The sequence below is a fragment of the Heterobasidion irregulare genome (genome assembly GCF_000320585.1).
Source record: "Heterobasidion irregulare TC 32-1 unplaced genomic scaffold scaffold_07, whole genome shotgun sequence".
Lineage (NCBI taxonomy): Eukaryota > Fungi > Basidiomycota > Agaricomycetes > Russulales > Bondarzewiaceae > Heterobasidion > Heterobasidion irregulare.
In genome coordinates this window covers 37,344-62,034 of record NW_009258203.1, presented here as the reverse complement: position 1 = coordinate 62,034, position 24,691 = coordinate 37,344, and the positions used below count along the sequence as shown (strand labels likewise).

The window sequence follows — 24,691 nt, the reverse complement described above, 5'->3', positions numbered from 1 at the left end:
CCCTGCCTATAAAAGGTCGAAGCGCTTCCGATATTCACTCGCTTTTCGGTAAAAGAATATCGGGTCGTCTTGGTTCAAATCCAAGCGAGGGGTCTGGGGACATGGAAGAGCAAGCATCTCTCCATGGAGCGCTCAGTCTAGTCCTGGAGTCGAAGTACAAGAAATTCCGCTCCAAGACCTAGTCAGGAGGCAACTAGGACACGTGCCTCGAGTCAAAAAGATCTAGTAGGAAGGGACTAGATCACACGACTCTCGTCTGGCCCACATAACGGAAGAACGACAAGAGCGGGCCACTCATCCGAAGTCTATTCCGCCGCTCGTCCGCGACGACGTAAAACTAGGCCATCGTCCGCAACGACGATAAACTACGAAGCGTCCGGGATGACGTTAAACTAAGCATTGTTTTTCCACAATATTTGTGGCGAAACAACGTCCGCGATGACGCTAAACTATTGTCCCTTTCCACATAGGGATTGTTGGAGGCCATTTTTGCTATGAAAATGGCGTCCACGTCCGCAACGACGGTAAACTACGGGCATCCGAAACGATGTAAAACTACTGTCCCTTCGTCCTAGGGATCGTGCGTGGCGATCTTGACAAGATACCGCGCGTCCGCGACGACGTTAAACTAGTGCCCCTGGACCTAGGGGTTGTCATTGACGTCCAATCCCCTGGCCGCCAATGCGTCCGTAACGACGCTAAACTACTTGCTCCCGATCGCATGGGAGTTGTGATTCATCAATCTGGTGAATCGTCCGCAATGACACAAAACTATTTGCTCCTTACCGAATAGGAGTTGTGGATTGACCGCCATGGTGTCAATCGGTCCGCAATGACATTAAACTACGTGCTCCTTACCGTACAGGAGTTGTGATTCATCACTCTGGTGCTGAATCGTCCGCAATGACGTTAAACTACTCGTCCCTTTTGGTACAGGGATCATCGGTCGACACCATTCTTGACGAGAATGTGTCGACAATGTCCGAGACGACATTAAACTACCCTCATCCTCGGAGGAAAAATCTATCGTGACTCGAGGGACACAGTCAGACGATAGACCGCCTATCGCACGGCATTAAACTGCAAGGGTGCCTATCGCACGGCATTAAACTGCGAGGATGCCTACCTCACGGCATTAAACTGAGCGGTCTCCTACTACCGAGACGTACAAGTTATCCGGTTTGATATAGTATAAACCGTCCATCATGCCTCAGTGGAATCTGGAGCGGGTAAAGTCTGGTCTATGGCCCTATGCACACAACCGATGGAAATTCCGGCGTGCAGAAACATCTTTCCCCACAGGTATTCCATGTTGATGATGAAGGACGTCCGCAAAGACGTTAAACTACGGATCGTCCGAAACGACGATAAACTACGGACCGTCCTGCATGACGATTTAAACTGCCAGTCGTGGATATATCTCGCAACCCGACAAATATATCAGCTGTGGTCTAGATGTCCATTCGTGCAAGCGAACGGGCAGACTTGGAAAAGGAGTCAGACTCCTCCTTGTTCCTCGCTGCACCCTTCAAGTCTAATTCTCTTCACATCCTTGCCTCGAACCCAACACTACACGTGGTATTCCCCACCATAGGCCCACGTTTGTGAAAAACAAACTCTGGACGCCGTAAACTGCCTCACCGGAGATGAGTCCACCGTATGGGGACAATACTGCTTGGGATTTGGCTGCAACCTCACCGGAGATGAGCTCACCGTATGGGAGCGATACTGCTTGGGGCGTCCTGTCGTCAAGAGGAACAACAAATCATGAGGATAGACGACTATCCTGGAAACACTGAGGTTTGGCCCTCGGAGAAGGAAGAAGAAGAACCTGATGACACGAATCGGAACCCACACGCTAGAGTTTCTATTCATCCACACACCACTCGCATTCATACGCCTTTCTTGACACCTGTCCGGCGTCGACCGGACTGACATCCTGGCTTGAGAACCCAGGAAAGATCACAACAACCGAGGGGTGAAGGAAGAACATCCCACAGAGCGGAGGTGTGGTACCCTCACGACTCGACAAACAAACAGCTCAACGGAGATGGAAAACTCCTAGAGGATCAAACGACGTAAGTCGGTCTTCCTCCCAGAAAACGAAGTCATGTCTCGGAAGTCGCATCCGAAGACCATCGTTGGATCAAGAAAGCAAATCGTATATGGAGCGGCGATGAAGCGCACAGCGCTGTCCTACCAGGCGAATAGGACGTAGAAAGGGGGTATTGTTATGATCACGTTCTATCGGGCCTACACGGCGGTCTATACCGATACGATCATCACAAATATCACGCGGCCTCACAGGTTGAGGCGTACACCAAGGTACAGATATTAACCTTGGTCATCCACTCCCAATGGATCATCAATCATTGGTCGAGTATCACGGGCCTTGTATTAGCGGGCATGGAACGCCGCCTTATAAATTACTCACACGCAGGGCATGAACCTCCTAGTCTCTCCTGGCCGGAAGGAGACCAACGGAGAAGCACAAGAGTAGTCGTTATTGAGAGAGACGACTTAGAGAATACCTACAGATACATATTCGGTATTCTCACGCCCTACTTCCTAAAGTAGTATAAAAGGCCCATAGAATAGGCTGAGGATCTTCAGTCTATTCTCTTCGTTCACTGTGGTCTTCCTACCACAGTACTTCGTTCCCCTGTATCTTCACATACAGGAATCTTCGTTCTGGTACTGTCTTCCTACAGTACTTTCTATTGCTACTCTGCAATACACTCCAGGCTCCTGTGCTACACGTACAGTCGAGACCACCGTTCCACACATCCTCCACGAGTGACCTAGGGAAGAACCTCCTACTCTTGGGGTTACCGACGAGCAGTCGTAACACATGGTGTGCACGATTGATTCTTTTTTCGTGAACACCCCTCGGAGCGGCAGTACGTTGTCATAGTCTGCAAACTCCGGGTTGTCCAGGCGTGGCTTGATAATCGTCATGTAGATTAACCACGCACGCAATCCGAGAATGAGGCGTTGGGTGTCTCGATACCACAACACCACGTCGAAGTAAGACATGGGGGTCTCTTGAAGACGAGAGCAAGCGCGTCGAAGGTAGTCAATTTCCCGCAGAACATAATGTTTGCGGCGCTCCGTGTACTGCTCTCGATCACTTCGGTGTGCAAACATGCTGTCCAGCTCCGTATCCACCACCTTAAGCACCATCACAATGATTTCGTTGGCCGCTGACCGCAAGCGTCCGTGTAGGGGTGGAGCCAGGAAACCGACGTCCTCGTGGGGCAGGTGAAGAGACACAACAAAGTCGGAGTCCTCGAGGCCTTCCCAGGCGATGGCCGGATGCTGGAAATCCGGTAGCGTGCACTTCAAGTCGAGCAATGGATTTTCCTGGAATTTGAGATTGAACATCAGGTCCGGGTTCCCCGGCGCCGCCAGGGTGTGCGGCTCCTGCTCATCGAAGACTTGCGGCCACTTGACATGTTCGAAGGCGCCCAGCATTCCATCGGCGTAGAACCGAAGGGGTTGGCCTCGACGATGCATGGGAAGTTCTGGGACGAATTCCACATTGGGCGACGAAATCCACACGCCCCCATTGCTGTTGGGAAAGGGCGCCAAAGTGAGGCAGTCATTGTGCGCCAGCACGATGCCCTCCGTCAAAGGCTGGCGATGGGCGAGCACCTGCGCCATAGAGGTGAAGGGCGTCGGGTTGTAATCGCTGTACGATACCGGTGAGTCCTCATTCACTACGTTATTCACCACGCACTTACGTGGAATTGGGATCTGCCATCATAGGACACAGGGTATACTCTCTCACGAGAGAGCGTTCTGCAATTGATCATGAATCAATGCAGGTTAGAACTCGCATCACAAGTGGGCCTACCTTATTTTGCAAAAGGTTAGTTGTGTGACGCGCGAGGGCTTCCTCGGAATTCCTGATCGGGTTAGGTTAGGACGTTGTTGAAGGCTTCCTGAGGCTGCCAGGAGGATAATCCGCCTCCAGAGCTTGCGGAGGGTGCACGTGGGTGCGTGGGTCGGTGAGTCGGTGCCCGTCAGGCTACCTCACGTCCGAAAGACAGAGGTGGTGTCTCGCGCCCGAAAGGTGGAGACTTGCAATGACGGGTACAGGGGGGTCCAGGGAGAGTCGGCACAGGTCGGCTTTGAAGGGAGGCCAAGGCTTGAGGCGTTGGCTTATATGTTGCATAAACTGGTTGAGTCACGGGTGAAGACGACGAACACTGTTTGCTTACCGTCCGGGGGAGCAGTTGAGGTCAAAATGCTGAGGGATTGGCTGACCGCCCCTGGGTTAGCTTCTGAGATGAATGTCACAGAGTGAGGAAATGCAGGCGGCGAGGGCGCCGATAGAGGACTCACCTGAGATTAGGTTACACGGCGCGGCGGTTGTACTCAAGGGGCTTGGGAATGCTTGGGTGGTGGAGGTCGATGCCGGGAAGGACAAGTGAGTGGCCGTGGTTGGGGCGCGGCAGTATAGGAGGTGAGGAGGACGACGGTGAGCGAGATCAGGGGCACTCCAGTGTGGGGAACGGAAGCAAATCGATTGTTGAATCGCCGTGTGTGAGGGAGTGGTTAGGGTTGGCCCCCAGAGCGCCGCGATGATGACAAATAGCTTGCACGTGCTGCATGGCACGAGGAAAATTTCGTCGAAGTCCAACGTCCACCATTTCAGACCGATAGGTGTGCTATTGCTCCTGTCAGGTCAGCTCCTCTCTCCTTCCCCCCTATTCGTTGTATCGCTGCCAACCCCGACGCTGACATTCCACCAGTTTGGATCCAGTACGATCTTTCGTTGATCCTCAGCGCTCCAAACTTACTTCCTTACAGACTTCACAAGGATTTGACAAGGCTCTCACCTCAACACTGTCTACGCGGACGATCACCTCCTCTTCCTCTGCTTCGTCGCAACGGCTTTCCGCCTTTCGGGCGCGAAATCCTGCCTCCGTCTCACGGACGTTGAGGTTCCGTTGTCGACGAGTTGAGCGAAACTCGTCTCACCGACACGGGCGAGCCCCCCCACGCGATTGATTCCTCAAACATTTTTCGCAAGTACTAGGACGCCTTATTGACGGCACGACCGCCAGCGAGCCCCGTCGACAGGACATCCGTGGGTTCTCCTGCTTCCCTTACATGCAATCTCGCACCACAGTACGTATCTTCATGACGTTGAGACGACAACCGAGCGGCTCACTTGAGGGCCAGACAACACTGCGATGCCATCACGTTCCTCTACTCAGAGATCGCCTTCCAAAAGGATCCGATTTACGTCGGATCGCGGCGCTCAACATTCCTTGACCCAGACGTCCACGGGCCTCTCCTCGGATGCCAAGTGTGACCCATGGGCTGCCATGAGAGGCGTCCATCTACTCCCTGCAGCTCCCGGCACGCCCACCTGGGAATCTCTGCCCGAGCCCGGGGCTCTCCATGGACCTCACAACACAGAATACGAGATGATGGAGGCGAGCATCGACACGCCGCCGAAACGCCAGAGCAACACAATTGTAAGGGTGATGCGCATTTCATGCAATCACACACTGACAGGATTTGTCGCAGGCACCCTCTGTGAGGATGACTCAATTCATGGACGAATGGGCTCCCTTGGCATTCTGCGAGCTATTGGCCGTCGAGGCACCCCCGCCTGACATGCGATGTTCGCGGTGTCCTCAAGGATCTGGGCACGCGAGGAGCCCTCTCGTTGTTTATCGATGTGTGGAATGCTTGCGTACACATCAATACTGCCAGTCGTGCATGATTTCCACTCATGAGTCCATGCCTTTCCATCGCATCGAGCAGTGGACGGATGAGAAAGGCTTCTGGGAAAAAAAGTGTCTGGCAGACCTTGGGTTGCGGTTGCACCTAGGACATGACAGCCAGAAGTGCCCCATAGCAATCAATGGTCCTCGAGAAATGACGATCGTCCATGAACACGGCATCTCCATCATCCTAATTCACTTTTGCGAATGCCTTCATCATCATACCAGTCTCGCAACGCCGGATTCTCTCCAGCTCCTCCGTTGTGGCTTATTTCCGGGGTCGTGGGAGAAGCCGAGAACGGCGTTCACCGTCCAGGTTCTGAAGAGTTTTCACCTGCTGGCGTTGCAATCGCAGATCACAGCCCACGACTTCATGAGGTACCTCAGGCGCAAAACAGATAATGTATTTCCTGACTCTACACCGGTGAGCAATATCTCTTTATCCGGAGCTCCTGAAAATTGACGGGCCGGGCCAGGATCGCTACCGGGAATTATTGATCACAATGCGAGAGTGGACGTACCTAGTCGCCGTGAAACGCGCCGGCCAGGCTCCAGCTCGCAACATGACCATCGGCAGTTTGGCAGTGCTCTGTCCCGCTTGCCCGCAGCCCGACATCAACATGGCGCCCAATTGGCGTGAGCGACCTCACTCGCAGAGGTATCTGTGTTTGCAATTCTATATGTCACGTCGCAGAGAGTTGACGGTTAAAACAGCTTCTTGGATGCACTTTTCCACACGATTGATGGCAATTTTCACCAGAACCAAAAGATCAAGCCCTTGGATCCCAACGACTTCCCTCTGACCTTGGGCGCGGGCTATTTCGCGCATGAGGGAGACTTTGAGGCATATCAGAAACTACTGGGACCGATGGAACGCGAGGTACGGCACTGATCTATCATGGCGGTCCCGCTCTGTCTGATTTCGTGCTCCAGCCGTCTACGTGCCATCAGTTTGGAGCCATGGGCTATGGAGGGTATTGGGGTAAGGTATCCGGAACAGTCGGTCTTTCCTGTGCCCGACACATGTTCGTGTTGCCGGGGGGAGGGGTAGACCTACAAAAGGGGGAAAGGTATGCCCTGAAGTGCGCTTAGCAATTATGCCCTAGATTGATGTCACCACTCTCCAGATTTGCCAATGTTGATTTCGCGATGGCATCTGGCTTGAAGCGTTGGATGGAACTGCGCTTGCACGTCTCAGGCTACGACATCAATTGTCAGTATCGGATCCACTTCGACAAACGAATGGCATGGATGGGCGATAACACAGGGCACCTTCCAGCTGTATCCGGGGCTCGATTCCCTACCACAGTGGCAGCTGTCGGGAAATTTCATCTCCCGGCGCACAAAGCGTCATGTCGGTATAAGTTCTCATACCATTGGTTGCCCGGCGTGGGGATGACGGATGGCGAGGCCCCTGAACGAATCTGGGCGATCTTGAATGACATCGGAGGCAGCACTCGTGAGATGACCTCAGGACATCGTCACGACGTCATCAATGATCACCACTCAGACATGAATGTGCGACGAACCCACAGCATCGGTAGGTGTGGACCTGTGCATCTATCTATCCTCAGTCTAACCCTCATGTGCCCACACCAGTGAAGGCCACATCGAAGAAGTATGACCAAGCGCGTACGGAGTACGTCAGGGCGAAGGATGCACTGCAGCGCTTGGAAACTCAAATCGAGCCTGGGACTCTGGCTCAATGGAAGGTCGAGGAACAGAATTGGCTAGAGAAGGTGGTGGACATGAAACAGCACGATACCTTGCACAACCCGTATGAGCCACGGAACGACAAAGGTCTGTCACTCAAGTGGGCTGCGTTAAACGACTCGCTGACCCCTCTGCAGGGCTCACTCAGAGACAAGCGTTAAACTTGCTGCAGAGGCGTGGAGACGGTGTAGATGCCATGGGCGCAGGGATGGTGGGAGCAGTTGTTACGACTGCTCGTCGGTAACCCCGAGAGTAGGAGGTTCTTCCCTAGGTCACTCGTGGAGGATGTGTGGAACGGTGGTCTCGACTGTACGTGTAGCACAGGAGCCAGAAGTGTATTGCGATATAGCAATGAAGACTGTAGTGGGAAGACTACAGCGAATGGAGGGTACTGTAGGAAGACAGTACCAGAACGAAGATCCCTGTATGTGAAGATACAGGGGAACGAAGTACTGTGGTAGGAAGACCACAGTGAACGAAGAGAATAGACTGAAGATCCTCAGCCTATTCTATGGGCCTTTTATACTACTTTGGGAAGTAGGGCGTGAGAATACCGAATATGTATCTGTAGGTATTCTCTAAGTCGTCTCTCTCAATAACGACTACTCTTGTGCTTCTCCGTCTGTCTCCTTCCGGCCAGGAAAGACTAGGAGGTTCATGCCCTGCGTGTGAGTAATTTATAAGGCGGCGTTCCATGCCCGCTAATACAATAGGCCCGTGATACTCGACCAACGATAAGGTGATCCGTTGGGAGTGGATGACCAAGGTTAATATCTGTACCTTGGTGTACGCCTCAACCTGTGAGGCCGCTTGATAGTTGTGATGATCGTATCGGTATAGACCGCCGTGTAGGCCCGATAGAACGTGATCATAACAATACCCCCTTTCTACGTCCTATTCGCCTGGTAGGACAGCGCTGTGCGCTTCATCGCCACTCCATATACGATTTGCTTTCTTGATCCAACGATGGTCTCCGGATGCGGCTTCCGAGACATGACTTCGTTTTCTGGGAGGAAGACCGACTTACGTCGTTTGATCCTCTAGGAGTTTTCCATCTCCGTTGAGCTGTTTGTTTGTCGAGTCGTGAGGGTATCCAAGCCTCCGCTCTCTAGGATGTTCTTCCTTCACCCTTCGGTTGTTGTGATCTTTCCTGGGTTCTCAAGCCAGGATGTCAGTCCGGTCGACGCCGGACAGGTGTCAAGAAAGGCGTATGAATGCGAGTGGTGTGTGGATGAATAGAAACTCTAGCGTGTGGGTTCCGATTCGTGTCATCAGGTTCTTCTTCTTCCTTCTCCGAGGGCCAAACCTCAGTGTTTCCAGGATAGTCGTCTATCCTCATGATTTGTTGTTCCTCTTGACGACAGTGGATGGCGCCCATGGACAAGTAGGTTGATCGCTTTACGAAGGCTTAGGCCTACTTCTCCAGGCTACCAGTCATGACGCCCCAAGCAGTATCGCTCCCATACGGTGAGCTCATCTCCGGTGAGGTTGCAGCCAAATCCCAAGCAGTATTGTCCCCATACGGTGGACTCATCTCCGGTGAGGCAGTTTACGGCGTCCAGAGTTTGTTTTTCACAAACGTGGGCCTATGGTGGGGAATACCACGTGTAGTGTTGGGTTCGAGGCAAGGATGTGAAGAGAATTAGACTTGAAGGGTGCAGCGAGGAATAAGGAGGAGTCTGACTCCTTTTCCAAGTCTGCCCGTTCGCTTGCACGAATGGACATCAAGACCACAGCTGATATATTTGTCGGGTTGCGAGATATATCCACGACTGGCAGTTTAAAACGTCATGCGGGACGGTCCGTAGTTTATCGTCGTTTCGGACGATCCGTAGTTTAACGTCTTTGCGGACGTCCTTCATCATCAACATGGAATACCTGTGGGGAAAGATGTTTCTGCACGCCGGAATTTCCATCGGTTGTGTGCATAGGGCCATAGACCAGACTTTACCCGTTCCAGATTCCACTGAGGCATGATGGACGGTTTATACTATATCAAACCGGATAACTTGTTCGTCTCAATTTTATGAGACCGCTCAGTTTAACGCCGTGAGGTAGGCATCCTTGCAGTTTAATGCCGTGCGATAGGCATCCTCGCAGTTTAACGCCGTGCGATAGGCGGACTATCGTCTGACTATGTCCCTCGAGTCACGATAGGCTTTTTCCTCCGAGGATGAGGGTAGTTTAATGTCATTTCGGACATTGTCGACACATTCTCGTCAAGATTGATGTCGACCGATGATCCCTATACTGGAAGGGACAAGTAGTTTAACGTCGTTGCGGACGATTCAGCACCAGAGTGATGAATCACAACTCCTGTACGGTAAGGAGCACGTAGTTTAATGTCATTGCGGACCGATTGACACCATGGCGGTCAATCCACAACTCCTATTCGGTAAGGAGCAAATAGTTTTCCGTCGTCGCGGACGCATTGGCGGCCAGGGGATTGGACGTCAATGACAACCCCTAGGTTCAGGGGCACTAGTTTAACGTCGTCGCGGACGCGCGGTATCTTGTCAAGATCGCCACGCACGATCCCTAGAACGAAGGGACAGTAGTTTTACATCATTCCGGATGCCCGTAGTTTACCGTCGTTGCGGACGTCGAGATACCATTGGCCTCGAACAATCCCTATGTGGAAAGGGACAATAGTTTTGCGTCATCGCGGACGTTGTTTCGCCACAAATATTGTGGAAAAACAATGCTTAGTTTAACGTCATCCCGGACGCGACCTAGTTTTACGTCGTCGCGGACGATTGGCGGAATAGACTTTTGGATGAGTGGCCCGCTCTCGTCGTTCTTCCGCTATGTGAGCCAGACGAGAGTCGCATGACCTAGTCCCTTCCCACTAGATCTTCGACTCGAGGCACGTGTCCTAGTTGCCTCCTGACTAGGTCTTGGAGCGGAATTTCTTGTACTTCGACTCCAGGACTAGACTGAGCGCTCCATGAAGAGGTGCTTGCTCTTCCATGTCCTCAGACCCCTCGCTTGGAATTGAACCAAGACGACCCGATATTCTTTTACCGAAAAGCGAGTGAATATCGGAAGCGCTTCGACCTTTTATAGGCAGGGTTCTGTGACGCGAGTCCTTCCGCGCTTCGCCAGAATGCAACCACGCTCCTTTGGTCAATGGTAGTTTTACGTCATCTCGGACGAGGATAGTTTTTTCGTCGTTTCGGACGAGGACTAGTTTAACGTCATTGCGGACCCTAGTAGTTTATAGTCATTGCGGACCAAGCCTTTGGTAGTTTTACATCGTTCCGGATGTGTTTTGTGGCCTCGCATCATTATAGGAAGACTTGTGAAGTAGAGGCGGCCCGCTCTCTACATCATCTCATGCGCCAGCTGTAGGATCCCCTAATGCGGAAACGATCCTGTAAAACGGGAGATCCAAAGTGGGACGTCCCAAAACACCAGTCAGACCTTGACTGTGAGGGTTCACGATACGAGTTATGCATCATAATTTCTTGACTCGGACTTGCAACCGGTTATGTATGGGCACTTCGCTGTACCAAGGCGAAGGGCCTGCTTGTCGACACCTACGAGTAGAGTATATGTCATGTAGAGGGTTCCCTAATGCGGAAAAAAACCCTGTAAAACTGAGGATCCAAATGGGACGCTCGATGCATCTGTCAGATTAACTCCTTGACAGCGAGGATGTGAAAGGTTCCGCCGTAGGTCGTACGTGGAATTATGCCCGCTGTTGTCCTTGATTCGTACCATCATTTGAACCTAGGACTGAAAATGGTCAGGTACTTCCCCTGCCTTCTTATCTTTTCACGGTTTTAAGACATGCAGGTCCGATAGTTTAGACGTCATTCCGGACGCGTGGTAGTTTAACGTCTCTTTCGGACGAGGTCGTACAGTTTAACGTCTTGAGGGACGATCCTAGTTTTACGTCGTTGCGGACGATTGTAGTTTTACATCGTTTCGGATGTAATTTGTCGGGGATAGGAGTTCCTCAACTTCCTTACCCCCTTTCTTTCCCTTGTGCCCTGTTATTAGTCCGTCTAATAATCGAAAGGTCCTTGATAATCCCCGCCCCCTTCGTCAGGTCGATAGTAGGGGTCCGCCTCGTCGTAGTTTCCTGGATCGTCTAGGGCATCCCATGCATCGAGCTCGGATCTAGTCCAAGAGCTATTTCTTCGAGCCTCCGAATCAATGCGGCGAGTTCTGCGGCTACTTCGGTTATCCTCTCTTTCGTTCGTACGAAGTCGAGCACTAGGAGGAGGCGATCTAGGCCGGTGTCGAACACTCCGGCCAGCAGTTGTTCCGCGTCCGAGGGTTGCCTGGTTTCCCCGACTCCGCCTTCCCTCATTTCTTCGATAGACGGGCGGTTCCTCCTCGTCGGTATTTCCTTGGGATAGGGGAAGACCTCGTATCCGGTGAGAGGGGGGAGTCGCGGTATGGCTATGCGCTGTAGGAACCTCTCGTTGTCTCGGTGGAGGGCGCTCCACGACCGTACGCGGAACCCTCCTTGGATTTGGTGCAGGCGTGGGATGTTCTCCGGGACGTGGTACGTTCCAAGTGACAACTCGGAAAGGGTCGGTCCTGCTTGGCTGGACGTTTCCCAGTTCTCCTCCGAAGAGGAGAGCTGGAAGGAGCTCTCGGTTGACGTATTGGGAGAACTCGTCAGGGTGGATGAGGAGGGCTCGGGGTCGCCCGTCATTGTGGGCGTACCAGGAGGCTGTGTCCGGGTCGGTTTGGAGGGCGAGCGCCCTGATCTGGAGACTGGCACTAGCCAGTCGTCGAGGTACGTCGCTATGTTCATTCCCGGGTTGTCCTGCCGAGAAGTTAGCGAGTCTTTGGAGGGCCATGGCTGTGGCCATTTGTATTACCGCGGAGATGGTGTTCCGCTGGAGGAGCGCGTCCGCGTGTCGCTCCAGTTCTCCGGCGTGAGGATCTGTACGAGGGGTAGGTCCTCCCATGGAGCTGGGAATCGATCCACTAGTTGGTACTGGCGCAGGTGCAGTTTCTGATAGAACTGGTATTGGTTCAGCTTCTCCATGGCTTGGGAGTTGAGCTGCCGTTCTTGCTCGAAATCCCGAGGGACCTGCAACTCCACTAGGACGCGTGCCTTCACTAGGAGGTGAAACTCCCACTGGTAATGGGCCAAGGCTCGACTGGTTTCGGTCATCAGAACTTTCATGCCGTGGTGCATCTCGTGAGGCCCCCTCCGGTGAGGGTCTTCGGGTTCTTTCCCTTTCCTTGAACTTGGCATAGTCTTCGGCGTCGTCGTCGGAGAAGTTGTTGGTGTGAGGGGTGAGGAGGACCCCGGTAGATCCTGGTTGTTGAGGACTTGTTCCTCTATCAACTCGTCCAGCATCTGGTCGGTGAGGACTTGTTCCTCTTTCCACTCGTTCGACATCTGGATTGGCGACCATAAGGACGACATCGGGGGAGGAGTTTCTGGATGGAGACGAAGCATCGTGGTCGTCGTGGAGGAGCATTCGAATGGGGGAAAGTGTTTGAGAGGGAAAGAAGGTGAGGAGATGTTCTTGTTGGAGTCCTCTTGTTGCTCCTTTTATAATCTTTCATCCCTCCTCTCAGGCTGTTCCCGGACGGGGTTTGTCTGGGTATTGGTCATGGAAATCTTTCATGGCTTCTTCCGCTGTTCCCTTTAGGAGAGCGTAGGGCTCCCAGGTGTTGTCTGCTTCGGGATATCCCATCCATTTGACCAAGTATTTGGTTCCCCGTCCTTGCCGTTTTGAATCCACGATCATTTCTACTTCGTAATGTTCTTCATCGTTCAATACCTCCGGTATTGGTCGCGCGAAGTTTTCTCCGTGGGCTTCGGTTTCTCTATATTTGGTGAGCACGGCGGCGTGGAACACCGGGTGGATTTTCCACTGCGGAGGAATTTGGAGCTTGTACGCCAGGGTTCCTACTTTTCCCAGTATCTTGAAGGGGCCATATCGCCTAGGGGCGAGCTTGAACTTAGGATGGGTTGTCCGGATATGGGTTCCTTCTAACCATACTTGGTCTCCTTCCTCCCATTGGGGAAGTTTCCTGTGAAGATCCCGGTCTTTGGCGTAATTGCTGGCTATTTGTAAGCTAGCAGCGGCTTCTTCCTGAACTTCTGTGATCGTCCTAATGCGTTCAGCTACCGCAGGTACCTTTGTCTCCAGCGCCGTGTCAGCTGAATAGGGGGGGTTGAAGCCGTATAGCACTTCGAAAGGGGATCTCCCGGTGGCCGAGTGTTTCCGTGTGTTGTGTGAGAATTCGGCGAACGGCAAAAGGTCTACCCAATTGTCCTGATGGTAGTTGCAGAACGTTCTCAGGAATTGCTCGATCTCCTGGTTTACCCGTTCCGTCTCTCCATCTGTTTGGGGATGATACGCCGTGCTGAGAGCGGCGGTGATTCCTAGCCGTTTCCAGAGTTCTCGGGTGAATTTGGCCGCAAATTGAGGGCCCCGATCGGACACTATTTTGGTCGGCAGTCCATGTCGATTGAAAACGTTGTTTTGGAAAAGCACGGTTGTTTCTTCTGCCGTGATCGTTTTCTTGCATGGGGTGATGACTATGCCTTTTGACAGACCTTGATCCACTACCACGTTAATTGAGTCGAAACCTTTGCTTTCGGGTAGGTCCGTGACGAAATCTGTCGAGATGAATCGCCAAGGAGCGTTGGTGGTTTCCAGAGGGTGGATAGGTGGGTGTGTCCTGTGTGTCAAATTCTTCGTAGATTGGCATATGGCACATCCATCCACATATTCGTGGACGAATTTAGTCATGTTTTGCCACCAGTAGTGTCGTTGCACCATTTCCAATGTTTTTGCTCTACCCGGGTGTCCTACCGCGGGTGCATCATGATGTGTTTTGACGATGAGTCTTCGGATGACGTCGTCTTTGGGGACGCATATGTGGCCGTTACGTCTGGTGATTCCGTCTTCGTATGTCCAATGTCCCAATAATCCTCTCATCCCTTGTGGTCCTACTCTTAAGAGTTTTGCGAGGGCTACCCTCGTTAGGGCATCGTGTTCCGATTTCGAGTTTCGGATGAGGGAAATGAGGTTTGAGGAGGCGATTTCCGTGGATTTTATGTGCCGTGTCGGGGACGGTTCTACCAATGTTTCGTCGGATTTGTTGAAAAGCTTGGCCGGGAGTAAAATTTGAGATTTGTTGTCAGATTCTACCCCCTCACTTAGGTCTGGACGCCTGGACAGAGCATCGGAGTGATTTGTTGATCCTGCTTTATAGCTGAGTGTAAAGTCGAATCTGCTCAAATAAAGGCTCCAACGGGCGTGTCGTCGTGATAGGTCTCGCGCCGTTTGGAAATGTTCCAGGTTTTTGTGATCTGTCCAAATCTCGAAGGGATGTCGTGCTCCTTCGAGGTAGTGATTCCAGTGTTCCAACGCTTTTATTATAGCCAAGAGTTCCCGGTCGTGAACATCGTAATTCCGCTCTGCTGGTGAAAATGATCCAGAGAGGAAAGCGACTGGGTGCCAGTCGCCATCTTTTCCTTCTTGTAGAAGGGTAGCTCCATAGGCGATTAGTGAGGCGTCCGTTACTAATCGATATGGGTGCATGGGATCTGGATAGTTCAAGACGGGTTTACTGATAAAAGCTTTCTTTAACCGTTCGAAAGCTTCTTGGCATTTTGCAGTCCAGTTCCATTTCTCGTCCTTTTTGGTAAGGTCGTGTAGGGGGCGCGCGATGAGTGAGAATTTGTCAATGAAGCGCCTGTAAAAATTCCCTAGGCCCAAGAAGGAGCGAATGTCGCGGACTGTGCGTGGGATTGGCCAATCTTTTATTGCGTCCACCTTTGAGTCCTCCATGGCGACATGGTCTTTTGAAATTGTATATCCCAGATATTGGAGCTTTTCCTTGTAAAACTCACATTTTTCGGGTTTCAAATATAGATCGTTGTCGCGTAGGATTTGGAAAACTTGGTTTAGGATTTTAACATGTTCCGCCATGGTTTTGGAGAAGACGAGGATGTCGTCCATATATACGGTTATCTTCCGGGCTGTGATGAGCTCCCTGAAGATCATGTTCATCATAGCTTGGAAGGTGGCTGGCGAGTTGGTTAGGCCGAAGAACATCACCGTTGGTTCGTAAGAACCTAACGGGGTGATGAAACTCGCCTTCCACTCATCTCCCTCTTTGATGCGTATATTGTTGTATCCCCATCGCACATCCAATTTGCTAAAAATGATGGCCCCTTTTATCACGTCCAGTAGTTCTTGGATTAGTGGAAGGGGGCACACATTCGGGATGGTGTGCGAATTCAAATGGCGATAGTCCTGTACCGGGCGTAGTTTTCCATCTTTTTTTCCTATAAAGAAAAATGGGGCTGCTGTTTGCGAGGTGGATCGACGGATGGTTCCTCTCTCCAGATGTTCCTTGATGAATTTTCCTAATTCGTCGTGTTTCTCTGGGCTCAGGGCGTAGATTTTGGGCACTTGAGGTTTGAAGGTTGGTTTCAAGTCGATGGCATGGTCCCAGTAAGTGTGTTCTGGGAGTCGCTGCGACTTTCGTTCGCTAAAGATGTCCAAAAATTCGTGATGCGCCTTGGGAACTCTTTCCTTTAGATTGGTGACGATAATCTCGTCTTCCAGGTCTTGGTCGAAACTGGCAAATCCTGACGGTTCGGGGGCCAGTTTCCGAATAACTGGGTCCCGGGTGGCCTGTTTTCCTGAGGGTTTGTCTGGGAGATCAGGTTCTCCCCCGTTTGGTGAAAGAGATGGCTTGTCTTGAGCCTTTCGTTTCTCTTCTGCGTATTTCCTTATGTCCTTTAGGAGCCATTTCCTTTTGAGGTATGCTCGTAGTCGGACGCCAAACGTTCCGCTGTGATCGCGGAGTCCTACATCTTCCGATAGTCTTCGGAGGTGTTCGAGGCGCTGTTTTTCGCGCTCATTGATGCGTGGTTTGTGCCGTGGCTCCACGTCTGATAACTGCCTGCTGTATGGCGGTTCTTCCCTTGCCCTAGTGAACCCATATGGTTGCTGGCATTTCTGGGGGCACCGATCAAAGTGCACTTCACGTCGCCTCCACTCGATGGAGGGATCGTGGTATTTCAACCAATCTGTTCCCAGGATAAGGTCGTCTTTCCCTAGATTGGAGATAAACATCTGGACGCGCTCAGTATGCGTTCGTCCACTGATGTCCCGAATGGTGAGGTTCACATCCAAGGCGGATCGGATGAGACCTGCTTTGTTAATGGTGTCATCGACGTTCCGGACGCGAATGGGGTTGTTGAGTGTATAGGTGGGGAAACGATGTCTCTTGACCCAAGTTTCGTTTACTATAACCCCTTCGCAGGCCGAGTCGATGGTTGCCTTTGCTCCAGCGTTTTGACTCCTATTTGATACTTTCACGTTCAGGCGTATGGGGGTGATGATACGGTCGTTCATTGCTCCGATACGAATACAAGTGCGGGCATCAAACTCGGGTCGTCCTTGACCTCTCTCCTTCGCTGGCGAGGGAGAGGTCAGGAAAAACGCTCCGCGTGTCCCAGGATCACTTCTCTTGCTTCATCTTCCCCTAGTTCTCCGAGTACTGCTCCGATTCGAGCAGAATGACTGACGCTTCCGTCTCCCCGTCGTCCGTTAGGTAACACAGCGCGTTGCCCATGGTTCGTTTGGGGTCGTCCGGATGAGGTAGAGTGAGGACGTTCCATCGAAGGACCAGGTTGTGGTACCCGCTGGTCGTTGCGAGGGACATCCTCTGTCTCCATTCCTCGATATATTCCCGCTTGGTTTCCCATAGCGGGTGCGTCGTCTTCTCCCTCCAAATCAACCGCGCGGTTTCCTCTCCCTGTCGTACCCAGGCGTCTTTTCGAGTTTCCTCGAACTGGGCGAACGCCTCTGCGTGGTGACCAACAGTTAGCGCTAGAGTGCCCTGGCTTTCCGCAGTTGGAACAGGAGGTGGTTCGCTTGCCGTCAAATTTTCTCTTTTGACTTTCGGCGTTACGCTTTCTGGTAGCGTCAATGTCCATGTCAACCACCTGGTTGTTCATTCTGCGAGGGGCGTTTGTGGAATTGTAGCGGGGAGAGATTTGGTTATGAAAACGATTCAGATAATCGCTTCGAAAGGAGGTGGAGTTGGCGAGGATGGCTTTTTGAGCTGTTCTGGCTCGAAGTCGTCCATCTATTTCGCAGGCTGTATTGATCCAGTCCTGAATCGTATCCTTTGGCTGAACTTCCTTGTCGTATATTTTGTCCATGACGCGCGGGTCTAACCCGCGTTGGAAGTAAGGGACTTGCTCTTTATCGGAGATGTCGGCATCGGCGGCGATGAGAATGAATTGGTTGGAGTATTCATCAACCGTCATTCGTCCTTGGGAGAAGGCCATAAGTGCGCTTCGCGCCTTGTCGGTCTTGCCCGTCTCCCTGAACTGTAATTTGAACTTGGCTAAAAAGTCCTTCCAGGTGCCTAGATCGGTGGGTGGATCCGCTCCTACTGATTTGAGGAGGAAGTTCTCCGCCCAAGCTCCCGCCGTGCCGTATCTCATGCATGAGAGCACAAGGGATATTTTGTCTTGATCGGTCTTGTACCGATCGGATTCTGCTGCGAAAAGAAGGAGGCATTGGAGCATGAATTTCTGGGATTCAATGCGGTCGCCTGTGTAATTGTCTGGGAGTTTGACTTTTCCTCTTCCGGGTTGTACTGTCGCGGAAGGGGTGTTTGTGGAAGTCGAAGCTTGTCCCGACATTTCGGCGAGTGGTTCGTTTCGGGTGTTGATCGGTGTTTGGTCTAGTGAGTCGGAGTCTGATTCCGAGGTTGTTTCCTCTTGCTCCGAGTCTTCGGGGATCACCGGCGCCGGTTCCCTGTATTGTGGGGCTAGTTCCCACTGAGCTTCTGTTTCGTTCCAAATATCCTCTTCTTCTGTTCCGTCTTCAAGGGTGAAGTAATAACGCCCGTTTCGGTATGAGCAGTTATCGTAATTCGGAGGGGCAGTTCCGTTATTGTCTTCGTAGACCCAGAAGTCCCCTTCGCGCCGGATAGGGCGATTGTTGTGACGGAGTTGGTTATTGATAAGTCTAGTGCCGGGTGGGTATTCCTGGCCTAGGTCTTGCTCCAGAGTGTAGCAGCAAGCTAGTGCGAGCAAGGTAGGGGCAGAAGAGTCTATTCTAGTGTTACGACTGCTCGTCGGTAACCCCGAGAGTAGGAGGTTCTTCCCTAGGTCACTCGTGGAGGATGTGTGGAACGGTGGTCTCGACTGTACGTGTAGCACAGGAGCCAGAAGTGTATTGCGATATAGCAATGAAGACTGTAGTGGGAAGACTACAGCGAATGGAGGGTACTGTAGGAAGACAGTACCAGAACGAAGATCCCTGTATGTGAAGATACAGGGGAACGAAGTACTGTGGTAGGAAGACCACAGTGAACGAAGAGAATAGACTGAAGATCCTCAGCCTATTCTATGGGCCTTTTATACTACTTTGGGAAGTAGGGCGTGAGAATACCGAATATGTATCTGTAGGTATTCTCTAAGTCGTCTCTCTCAATAACGACTACTCTTGTGCTTCTCCGTCTGTCTCCTTCCGGCCAGGAAAGACTAGGAGGTTCATGCCCTGCGTGTGAGTAATTTATAAGGCGGCGTTCCATGCCCGCTAATACAATAGGCCCGTGATACTCGACCAACGATAAGGTGATCCGTTGGGAGTGGATGACCAAGGTTAATATCTGTACCTTGGTGTACGCCTCAACCTGTGAGGCCGCTTGATAGTTGTGATGATCGTATCGGTATAGACCGCCGTGTAGGCCCGATAGAACGTGATCATAACAGCAGTTGCGGAGGGTATGGAGTTGCAAAAGCTCAGGTGAGTCACATCCTTGTCATCTGGGTGTCCTGGTCTGATTCATTGAATGCAGGGAGGATCTTCTGAACGAGTTGGAGTTGGCTGACGAGAAGTTGCTAGAGGACTCGGAGCTGGGACACCGCTTTATGACACGACATCAGACGTGGCGTGCACTACACGAACAATATGTTCAGCCCGCGATTCATGAAGCCATGAACGATAGTGACGCAGTGAACTGCTCGTCCATCAAATTTAATGTTCGCGGGCCGCTGATCGAACAAGAAAAGCACACGGCACACGACGAAGCAGGTGCTCGTCCACACTCGGCAAAACGTAATGCTGCTTCATTACACACAGAGCGGCCCAGCACCGTAGCGAGCCAATCGTTGAGGAGTGCAGCGTGGCACAGGGTCCAAGCCATGGCTGTCAACCTGCCGTCCGATTATGCTTTAGCGATCACCACCCATAGTGCTATGTCCCAGGCTGCAGAGGTCGAGAGGTGATTACGACAAGGGCAAGCCAACGACGCCCTCGATGATTTGAGGGCTCACGTCATAACGTCCTATGCGGTGAAGCAGGAGAAACGGGCAGGTTCTGGTCAGATCCACAACACGCGCGCGAACCTCAAGATAAAAAATCACAAGCTGGCCGTCGATGCTGCAGCATCGAGGTACAGGCTTGCGCGTAGCAAACTCGTGAGTCTCGGTCTCTCGCCAGAAGACCCCACGTATAGGGAACTCCAAGTCTCCGACGTCGTCCCCTTTACTGTATATACCGTGGATCAACAACTGGGAGATAGCAAGAGACAGCCGTCCTGGATCTGGTCGGACTTCCACTTTGTCGAGGGCCAGAATGAAGAAATCCGGCAATACTGTGAGGAGAGTGAGTGCATTCTATCCCTGTATCATGTCAGCCTCATCACTTATGGTCATTTAGTGTTGAAGGTGCATTGGTTCCGTCGAAGCGCGCTAAAAACGCGGTGGCAAGAGCAGCTCATGTTGGTCGAAGAAGAGATGTGTCGGATCTTACGCTTCTTCGACTACCATGAAGAGTTATGGAGGAGTCGAGTAACGTCGGGGGGGGGAACGGCTGGGCTCTCGGCCTATGCACGCAAGTAAGTGCTACGTTCAGCGTTTGGAGTTGAAATTAAGCTTTGCATCAGACAAGCGACCCGGTATTCGCGGCTTCGTCACAATGGCTTTGTGGAGTTTTCAAAAAGGATTCATGTTATTTAGATGATTGCGCGCCAATATAAACGTCAGAGCGGCCATTCCTATCTGGAGTGTAGAGTGTCGAGTGGTAAGTTGTAATGCCCAAGTGGGAGTACGATAAGCGTGAGGTAGGGTTTTGAGTTATTCGATACGTGAAGATGTCTCTTATTATGTAATTTTCTCTACAGGTGCGTTGAGCTGTATGTTTCCGGCCCTTCATTGCTTTCATCTGGCATCACAGGGCCAAAAACCGGTTGTATCCCAGCAGGATGTCTCTGGCCGGTCATTGTTTTTTGTTAATCACTTGTTCATACTGTGTGTACTTAGTGGAGTGGACTTTATATTTATGCAAGGGAGCGTGGTGTAGTGGTCATGTTGTCTGATCGATAGTGGTTTGGATCCTTGGGATGTTAGGTTCGATTCCCCACCTTGCCATGTTTGCTTCACTATTTTGACTGCAGTGGCCGCATGCTGAGGTCAGCGCGCCAGAGATATCCGGCTGACCAGGCGCGTCAGAGGGATCCGGGCCGCGGTGCTAGGTAGGGTACTGAGACAACCGGATATCTCCGGCTGTAACCGGCCATCTCCGGCTGATGTGTGTACACGTCACGGTAATATCCGGGTAACTGAAGTCCCTCCCTAGTCCCTATTCAAATCCGCCTTAGATCCTAAGCATACGAGTTGCACGACACCGGCACACGGTATGTAGTGAGATGCCGTATGCGACGCGAGCGAGCAACGCATTCATTCCGAGAGCTATCAGGCATTCTCTACGTGAGATATATCATTTGCGCACCAAAACACGCCCATTAATGTCGTAAAAGACTGGCATCCGCATCTGCATATGATGTCAGGCCTCAAACCCCGACCGCTTTCGGGAACTGTACCGCCATCGCTGTGCAGCTACGTGCCAGTAGCGAGCTGCTACTGTGTCAAGAGATGCTTAGGCTCACTAGCAGGTCCTGGTAACATCTGATTTGGAAAGTAGGCTGATAAATACAAAGTTGCAGGACGAAATGTACGGCGATCCATGAACCCTGGAGAAAACAGTGTTTGACTTCAACTAACCTTTTCTTAAGGCCAGTGAACGCACCATGTGTCTAATGAGCATCGAGGAGACCAATAGGGAGACGGTTAAACAGATTGGTTTGATCCTCTGTAGTGATATCATCAGTTTGATGCAACCTCTAATATGAGCATTCAAACCCTTTATGACTTTCCACCGATCGACCGACAGTGTCCTCCCTCCGTAAGTATGCTCCCGCCTCTGCTGCAGCAAATCTGGACAGCGTGATCACTTCATCTTGCTTGCCGTCGAGCTCTTGTCGAACGAAGTCTCGAGAATTCAGGCTAAAGGACGAGTCAGAGGATAATCAAACAGAAGGAGGTGCACGAACGAAGACATGAACGAGCAGAAATAGACTAGAAGAATTATCAATTAAATTGCATGACAAGTGACTAATAAAAATACGCACGTCGGACCAAGACGAAGAAGAGCGCGGCGAAGACGAGCGACTGATGTAATGTCAAGAACTTAACAAGGCCAGTCAGTACTGCTCAGAGCATAGGATATCGACCCCCTATCTTACCGTGATCAGTGTAGTGACAGCGAATACCCTGCACAAGTAATCAACATGAAGCCAGATCTTGAGAGGGAGAGAAAGCTACTACGTTGTTAGCAATGCTTCAATGTAAAGGGATTTCAACCAGTGTTATCTCGGAGATGCAGAGGATGCTTACACGTATTCAGCGCGTAGGTAATTAGTAGATTGATGGCCCGGTTTGTTCTGATGAACAATGAGGCGACGAGCATGGGTTTCAAGGGTGAGACAAGGAGAGACACCTTTTGAATTGCGTACGGTTCTTGCGAAGGTGATAGATCATGAACCCCGTAATGAGAGCGTCACAACCAATTTCTGCCGAAGTTGAAATGATGGTCCACGGCTGGTATACCAAGTCAGTAGAATTCTAAAGATGATGTACTGGGCGACGGGACCAAAATCTTCGGGCGCCCAGAAAAAAATGTTGGAGTATGGAAACTGTAAATGATGAATCACAGTGGTGAGAGCGAGCGATGAAAGGAGCCCAGACGGAGATATCACACCCAATGACTATGAAGCCTGTAAAGATCGAAAGTGACGGATGATAAGGACACAAAGATTGTGTTGACGTAAGACCTCACCGATCATGGCAGCTGTCGTAATGTTGAATTCATCAGCCTTGGGTCTCAACAAATATAAAGTTCCGAACATAGATGTCCGAGGCTCAGAAGGCACTGTAAGCATTGTGCAGGTGATTAATGACAACGCAGATGACATGTCAATGGACACATACTATAGAGGCAGGTAGTATTGGTGTGCGCCTCCCGCTTACTCTAAGAATGTCAGTCTTCGTTTCAAATGTACGAAGTAGATAGAAAGAGACGCACGGCAATATATCCGATACGCAAAGAAGCTAAAGGGACGAGTTCAGCGAGCCCAGGGCCGTCGACATCTCAGACTGACAATAAACACTCACATCTGAACCAAGACACTCAACAGATCCTGTCGGCGTTCAATATTGATCGAAGGTGACATAGAAGGCTGAATACAGATCGTACCCCTATCGCAAACTCGATCTACAAAGTCACTTAGTCAAGAGTGATAGCCAAGTCGTTGGCTTAATCCACGCACCAAGAAGCTCCTGCAGCAAAGATAATCAATGCGAAGACCGAGTGAGCAGAGTACGAACCACATTTACCACAAAGGGACGAGGGCCCTATAATCCCCGAAATTGGTGATGGTATAGATATACATAAAGTGCACTAAGAGCGCGACGTGAAAAGTGTCGAGGAGCCTCAAAAGAGAGGAGAGTGTGATGTTTGTTGAGACCCACGGAGCGGACATGATGGACCTACGTCAAAATGGCAACCTGGGAGGGATATTAGTTTCGAAAACTGAGCAAACGGTCATGTACAGAACTGACGAAAGCTTTCAGGAATCGGCCATCGTTGCTACAATGTTGCGTATAATATAAATATACTTGTAGGCAAGTCACCCCGTATATTCTGGACAGAGGCAACGAGGTTTCGTCATGCTGAAGTATAATGGTGAATTCGTCGAAGAGCCAACTCACCCAGTAGACACGATCACTCCGATATAAGTAGCGCCAAGCGAAGCGTCTAGCGGAATGAGAGAAGGCATGGTCGTGAGCGATCTGGTGAATCGAGGTAATAGCAGTGCTTCAATGAATACCACTGTGGACAGGATTCAGGCGGGCTTTATAGGTTAGACGCACGCATTACGGAGGTATATGATTCGATGAATCTGAATAAATAGAAACATACATATCATATTTTGGGTCGTTAACGAGAGACACCGGTTGTCGGCTAGCCCTGACAAAGGGTTACAATCTACAAATCAAATGAGCGAAGTATCTGCCGGTACAAGCCTTAAAGGGTTGAGGGCGTAGAACGTCAGAGGATGAATTGTAGGATTGTAGCGGTGTGGCTTAAATACGGTCGAAGTCAGAAGCTGTGATACAATGGCTCAAGGGAAATGTGAACAAAGGAGGAGCCATTTCCCAATCCAAATTTTTCGTGTCAGGACCCGGAAGAGGCACATTGTACAAGGGATTTTAGGGCATCTCGGGGACCACAAAGTGTGGCAGGCGCACGCCATCGGGGAATCTGCTGTGGATCCCCCAGATTCTTGAGTTCAATTGCGAAAAAATTAAATTGGAAAGATAATCAGTTACCACTGAATATATATGGAGCATTCGATTTGGATTTGAAGACTCCGATGCTCTTTACCAAATTGTTTTTGACGGGCAGTGCAGAGTGACAAGGAGCCTCGGGCCGCGTGATATTTGGTCATCTTTTTGAAACGCCGCTTCGCAGGTCGCCCGCAACCAGAGTTCAAATTTGAATGTGACGATGTGTGACCCGATCGTCGGAAAGATTTGCAACTCTCAAGTTTTGCTCGTTTTCGGACTCTCCTTCTCAAACATTTTACAACAATTCTGTCCATGGCTTCAAAAATACGAAAAAATGACATGACATAATTTAAGATATTTCCACATATGAAATAAAAATTTTGAGCGAAAAAAGGTATAATCCACGATGCTATGAAGAATTTTTCTTTTTGCAACTCCGGCGCAACGATAGGTACCAGCGAAAAGAACTACTCACAAGACACTTCCCGCCACCGACGTCACGCGCGCCCAGAGTCAGGGCTGGCGGCGTAATGTTGGGAGTGTGACAATGGAAGAATCCGCATGCAATTGGATCACACACACTTTA

The 24,691-nt window shown here is 51.1% G+C and overlaps 7 protein-coding genes across 7 annotated transcripts; 2 read left to right on the top strand and 5 right to left on the bottom strand.

Moving 5' to 3' along the window:
* Positions 1 to 2,426: 2,426 nt before the first annotated feature.
* On the bottom strand, positions 2,427 to 3,763 carry HETIRDRAFT_117364 (uncharacterized protein; the record flags this gene model as incomplete). Its single annotated transcript, XM_009549703.1, has 3 exons — positions 2,427 to 2,531; positions 2,764 to 3,691; positions 3,744 to 3,763. The coding sequence occupies 3 exons, from the start codon at positions 3,761 to 3,763 to the stop codon at positions 2,427 to 2,429; spliced, it is 1,053 nt and encodes a 350-aa protein (XP_009547998.1).
* Positions 3,764 to 4,035: 272 nt separating this feature from the next.
* Positions 4,036 to 4,441, bottom strand: HETIRDRAFT_321378 (uncharacterized protein; the record flags this gene model as incomplete). Its single annotated transcript, XM_009549702.1, has 3 exons — positions 4,036 to 4,163; positions 4,224 to 4,286; positions 4,348 to 4,441. Coding segments are annotated over 3 exons (285 nt in total), but the record flags the coding sequence as incomplete, so codon positions are not given.
* Positions 4,442 to 5,201: 760 nt separating this feature from the next.
* On the top strand, positions 5,202 to 7,698 carry HETIRDRAFT_322626 (uncharacterized protein; the record flags this gene model as incomplete). The annotated part of the gene is made up of 8 exons (XM_009549701.1): positions 5,202 to 5,489; positions 5,542 to 6,165; positions 6,218 to 6,399; positions 6,456 to 6,621; positions 6,675 to 6,811; positions 6,869 to 7,281; positions 7,341 to 7,541; positions 7,592 to 7,698. The coding sequence occupies 8 exons, from the start codon at positions 5,202 to 5,204 to the stop codon at positions 7,696 to 7,698; spliced, it is 2,118 nt and encodes a 705-aa protein (XP_009547996.1).
* Positions 7,699 to 11,464: 3,766 nt separating this feature from the next.
* Positions 11,465 to 12,904, bottom strand: HETIRDRAFT_419154 (uncharacterized protein; the record flags this gene model as incomplete). Its single annotated transcript, XM_009549700.1, has 1 exon — positions 11,465 to 12,904. One exon carries the CDS (start codon positions 12,902 to 12,904, stop codon positions 11,465 to 11,467), a length of 1,440 nt encoding a protein of 479 aa, XP_009547995.1.
* Positions 12,905 to 16,887: 3,983 nt separating this feature from the next.
* On the bottom strand, positions 16,888 to 18,111 carry HETIRDRAFT_322708 (uncharacterized protein; the record flags this gene model as incomplete). The annotated part of the gene is made up of 1 exon (XM_009549699.1): positions 16,888 to 18,111. One exon carries the CDS (start codon positions 18,109 to 18,111, stop codon positions 16,888 to 16,890), a length of 1,224 nt encoding a protein of 407 aa, XP_009547994.1.
* A 1,302-nt stretch (positions 18,112 to 19,413) lies between these two features.
* Positions 19,414 to 20,319, top strand: HETIRDRAFT_452615 (uncharacterized protein; the record flags this gene model as incomplete). Its single annotated transcript, XM_009549698.1, has 3 exons — positions 19,414 to 19,692; positions 19,780 to 20,083; positions 20,138 to 20,319. The coding sequence occupies 3 exons, from the start codon at positions 19,414 to 19,416 to the stop codon at positions 20,317 to 20,319; spliced, it is 765 nt and encodes a 254-aa protein (XP_009547993.1).
* A 1,280-nt stretch (positions 20,320 to 21,599) lies between these two features.
* On the bottom strand, positions 21,600 to 23,594 carry HETIRDRAFT_322457 (uncharacterized protein; the record flags this gene model as incomplete). The annotated part of the gene is made up of 15 exons (XM_009549697.1): positions 21,600 to 21,762; positions 21,810 to 21,834; positions 21,888 to 21,968; positions 22,153 to 22,199; positions 22,256 to 22,356; positions 22,409 to 22,451; positions 22,517 to 22,532; positions 22,583 to 22,676; positions 22,747 to 22,784; positions 22,841 to 22,866; positions 22,930 to 22,994; positions 23,163 to 23,247; positions 23,309 to 23,322; positions 23,377 to 23,458; positions 23,527 to 23,594. The coding sequence occupies 15 exons, from the start codon at positions 23,592 to 23,594 to the stop codon at positions 21,600 to 21,602; spliced, it is 948 nt and encodes a 315-aa protein (XP_009547992.1).
* Between the last annotated feature and the right edge of the window lie 1,097 nt (positions 23,595 to 24,691).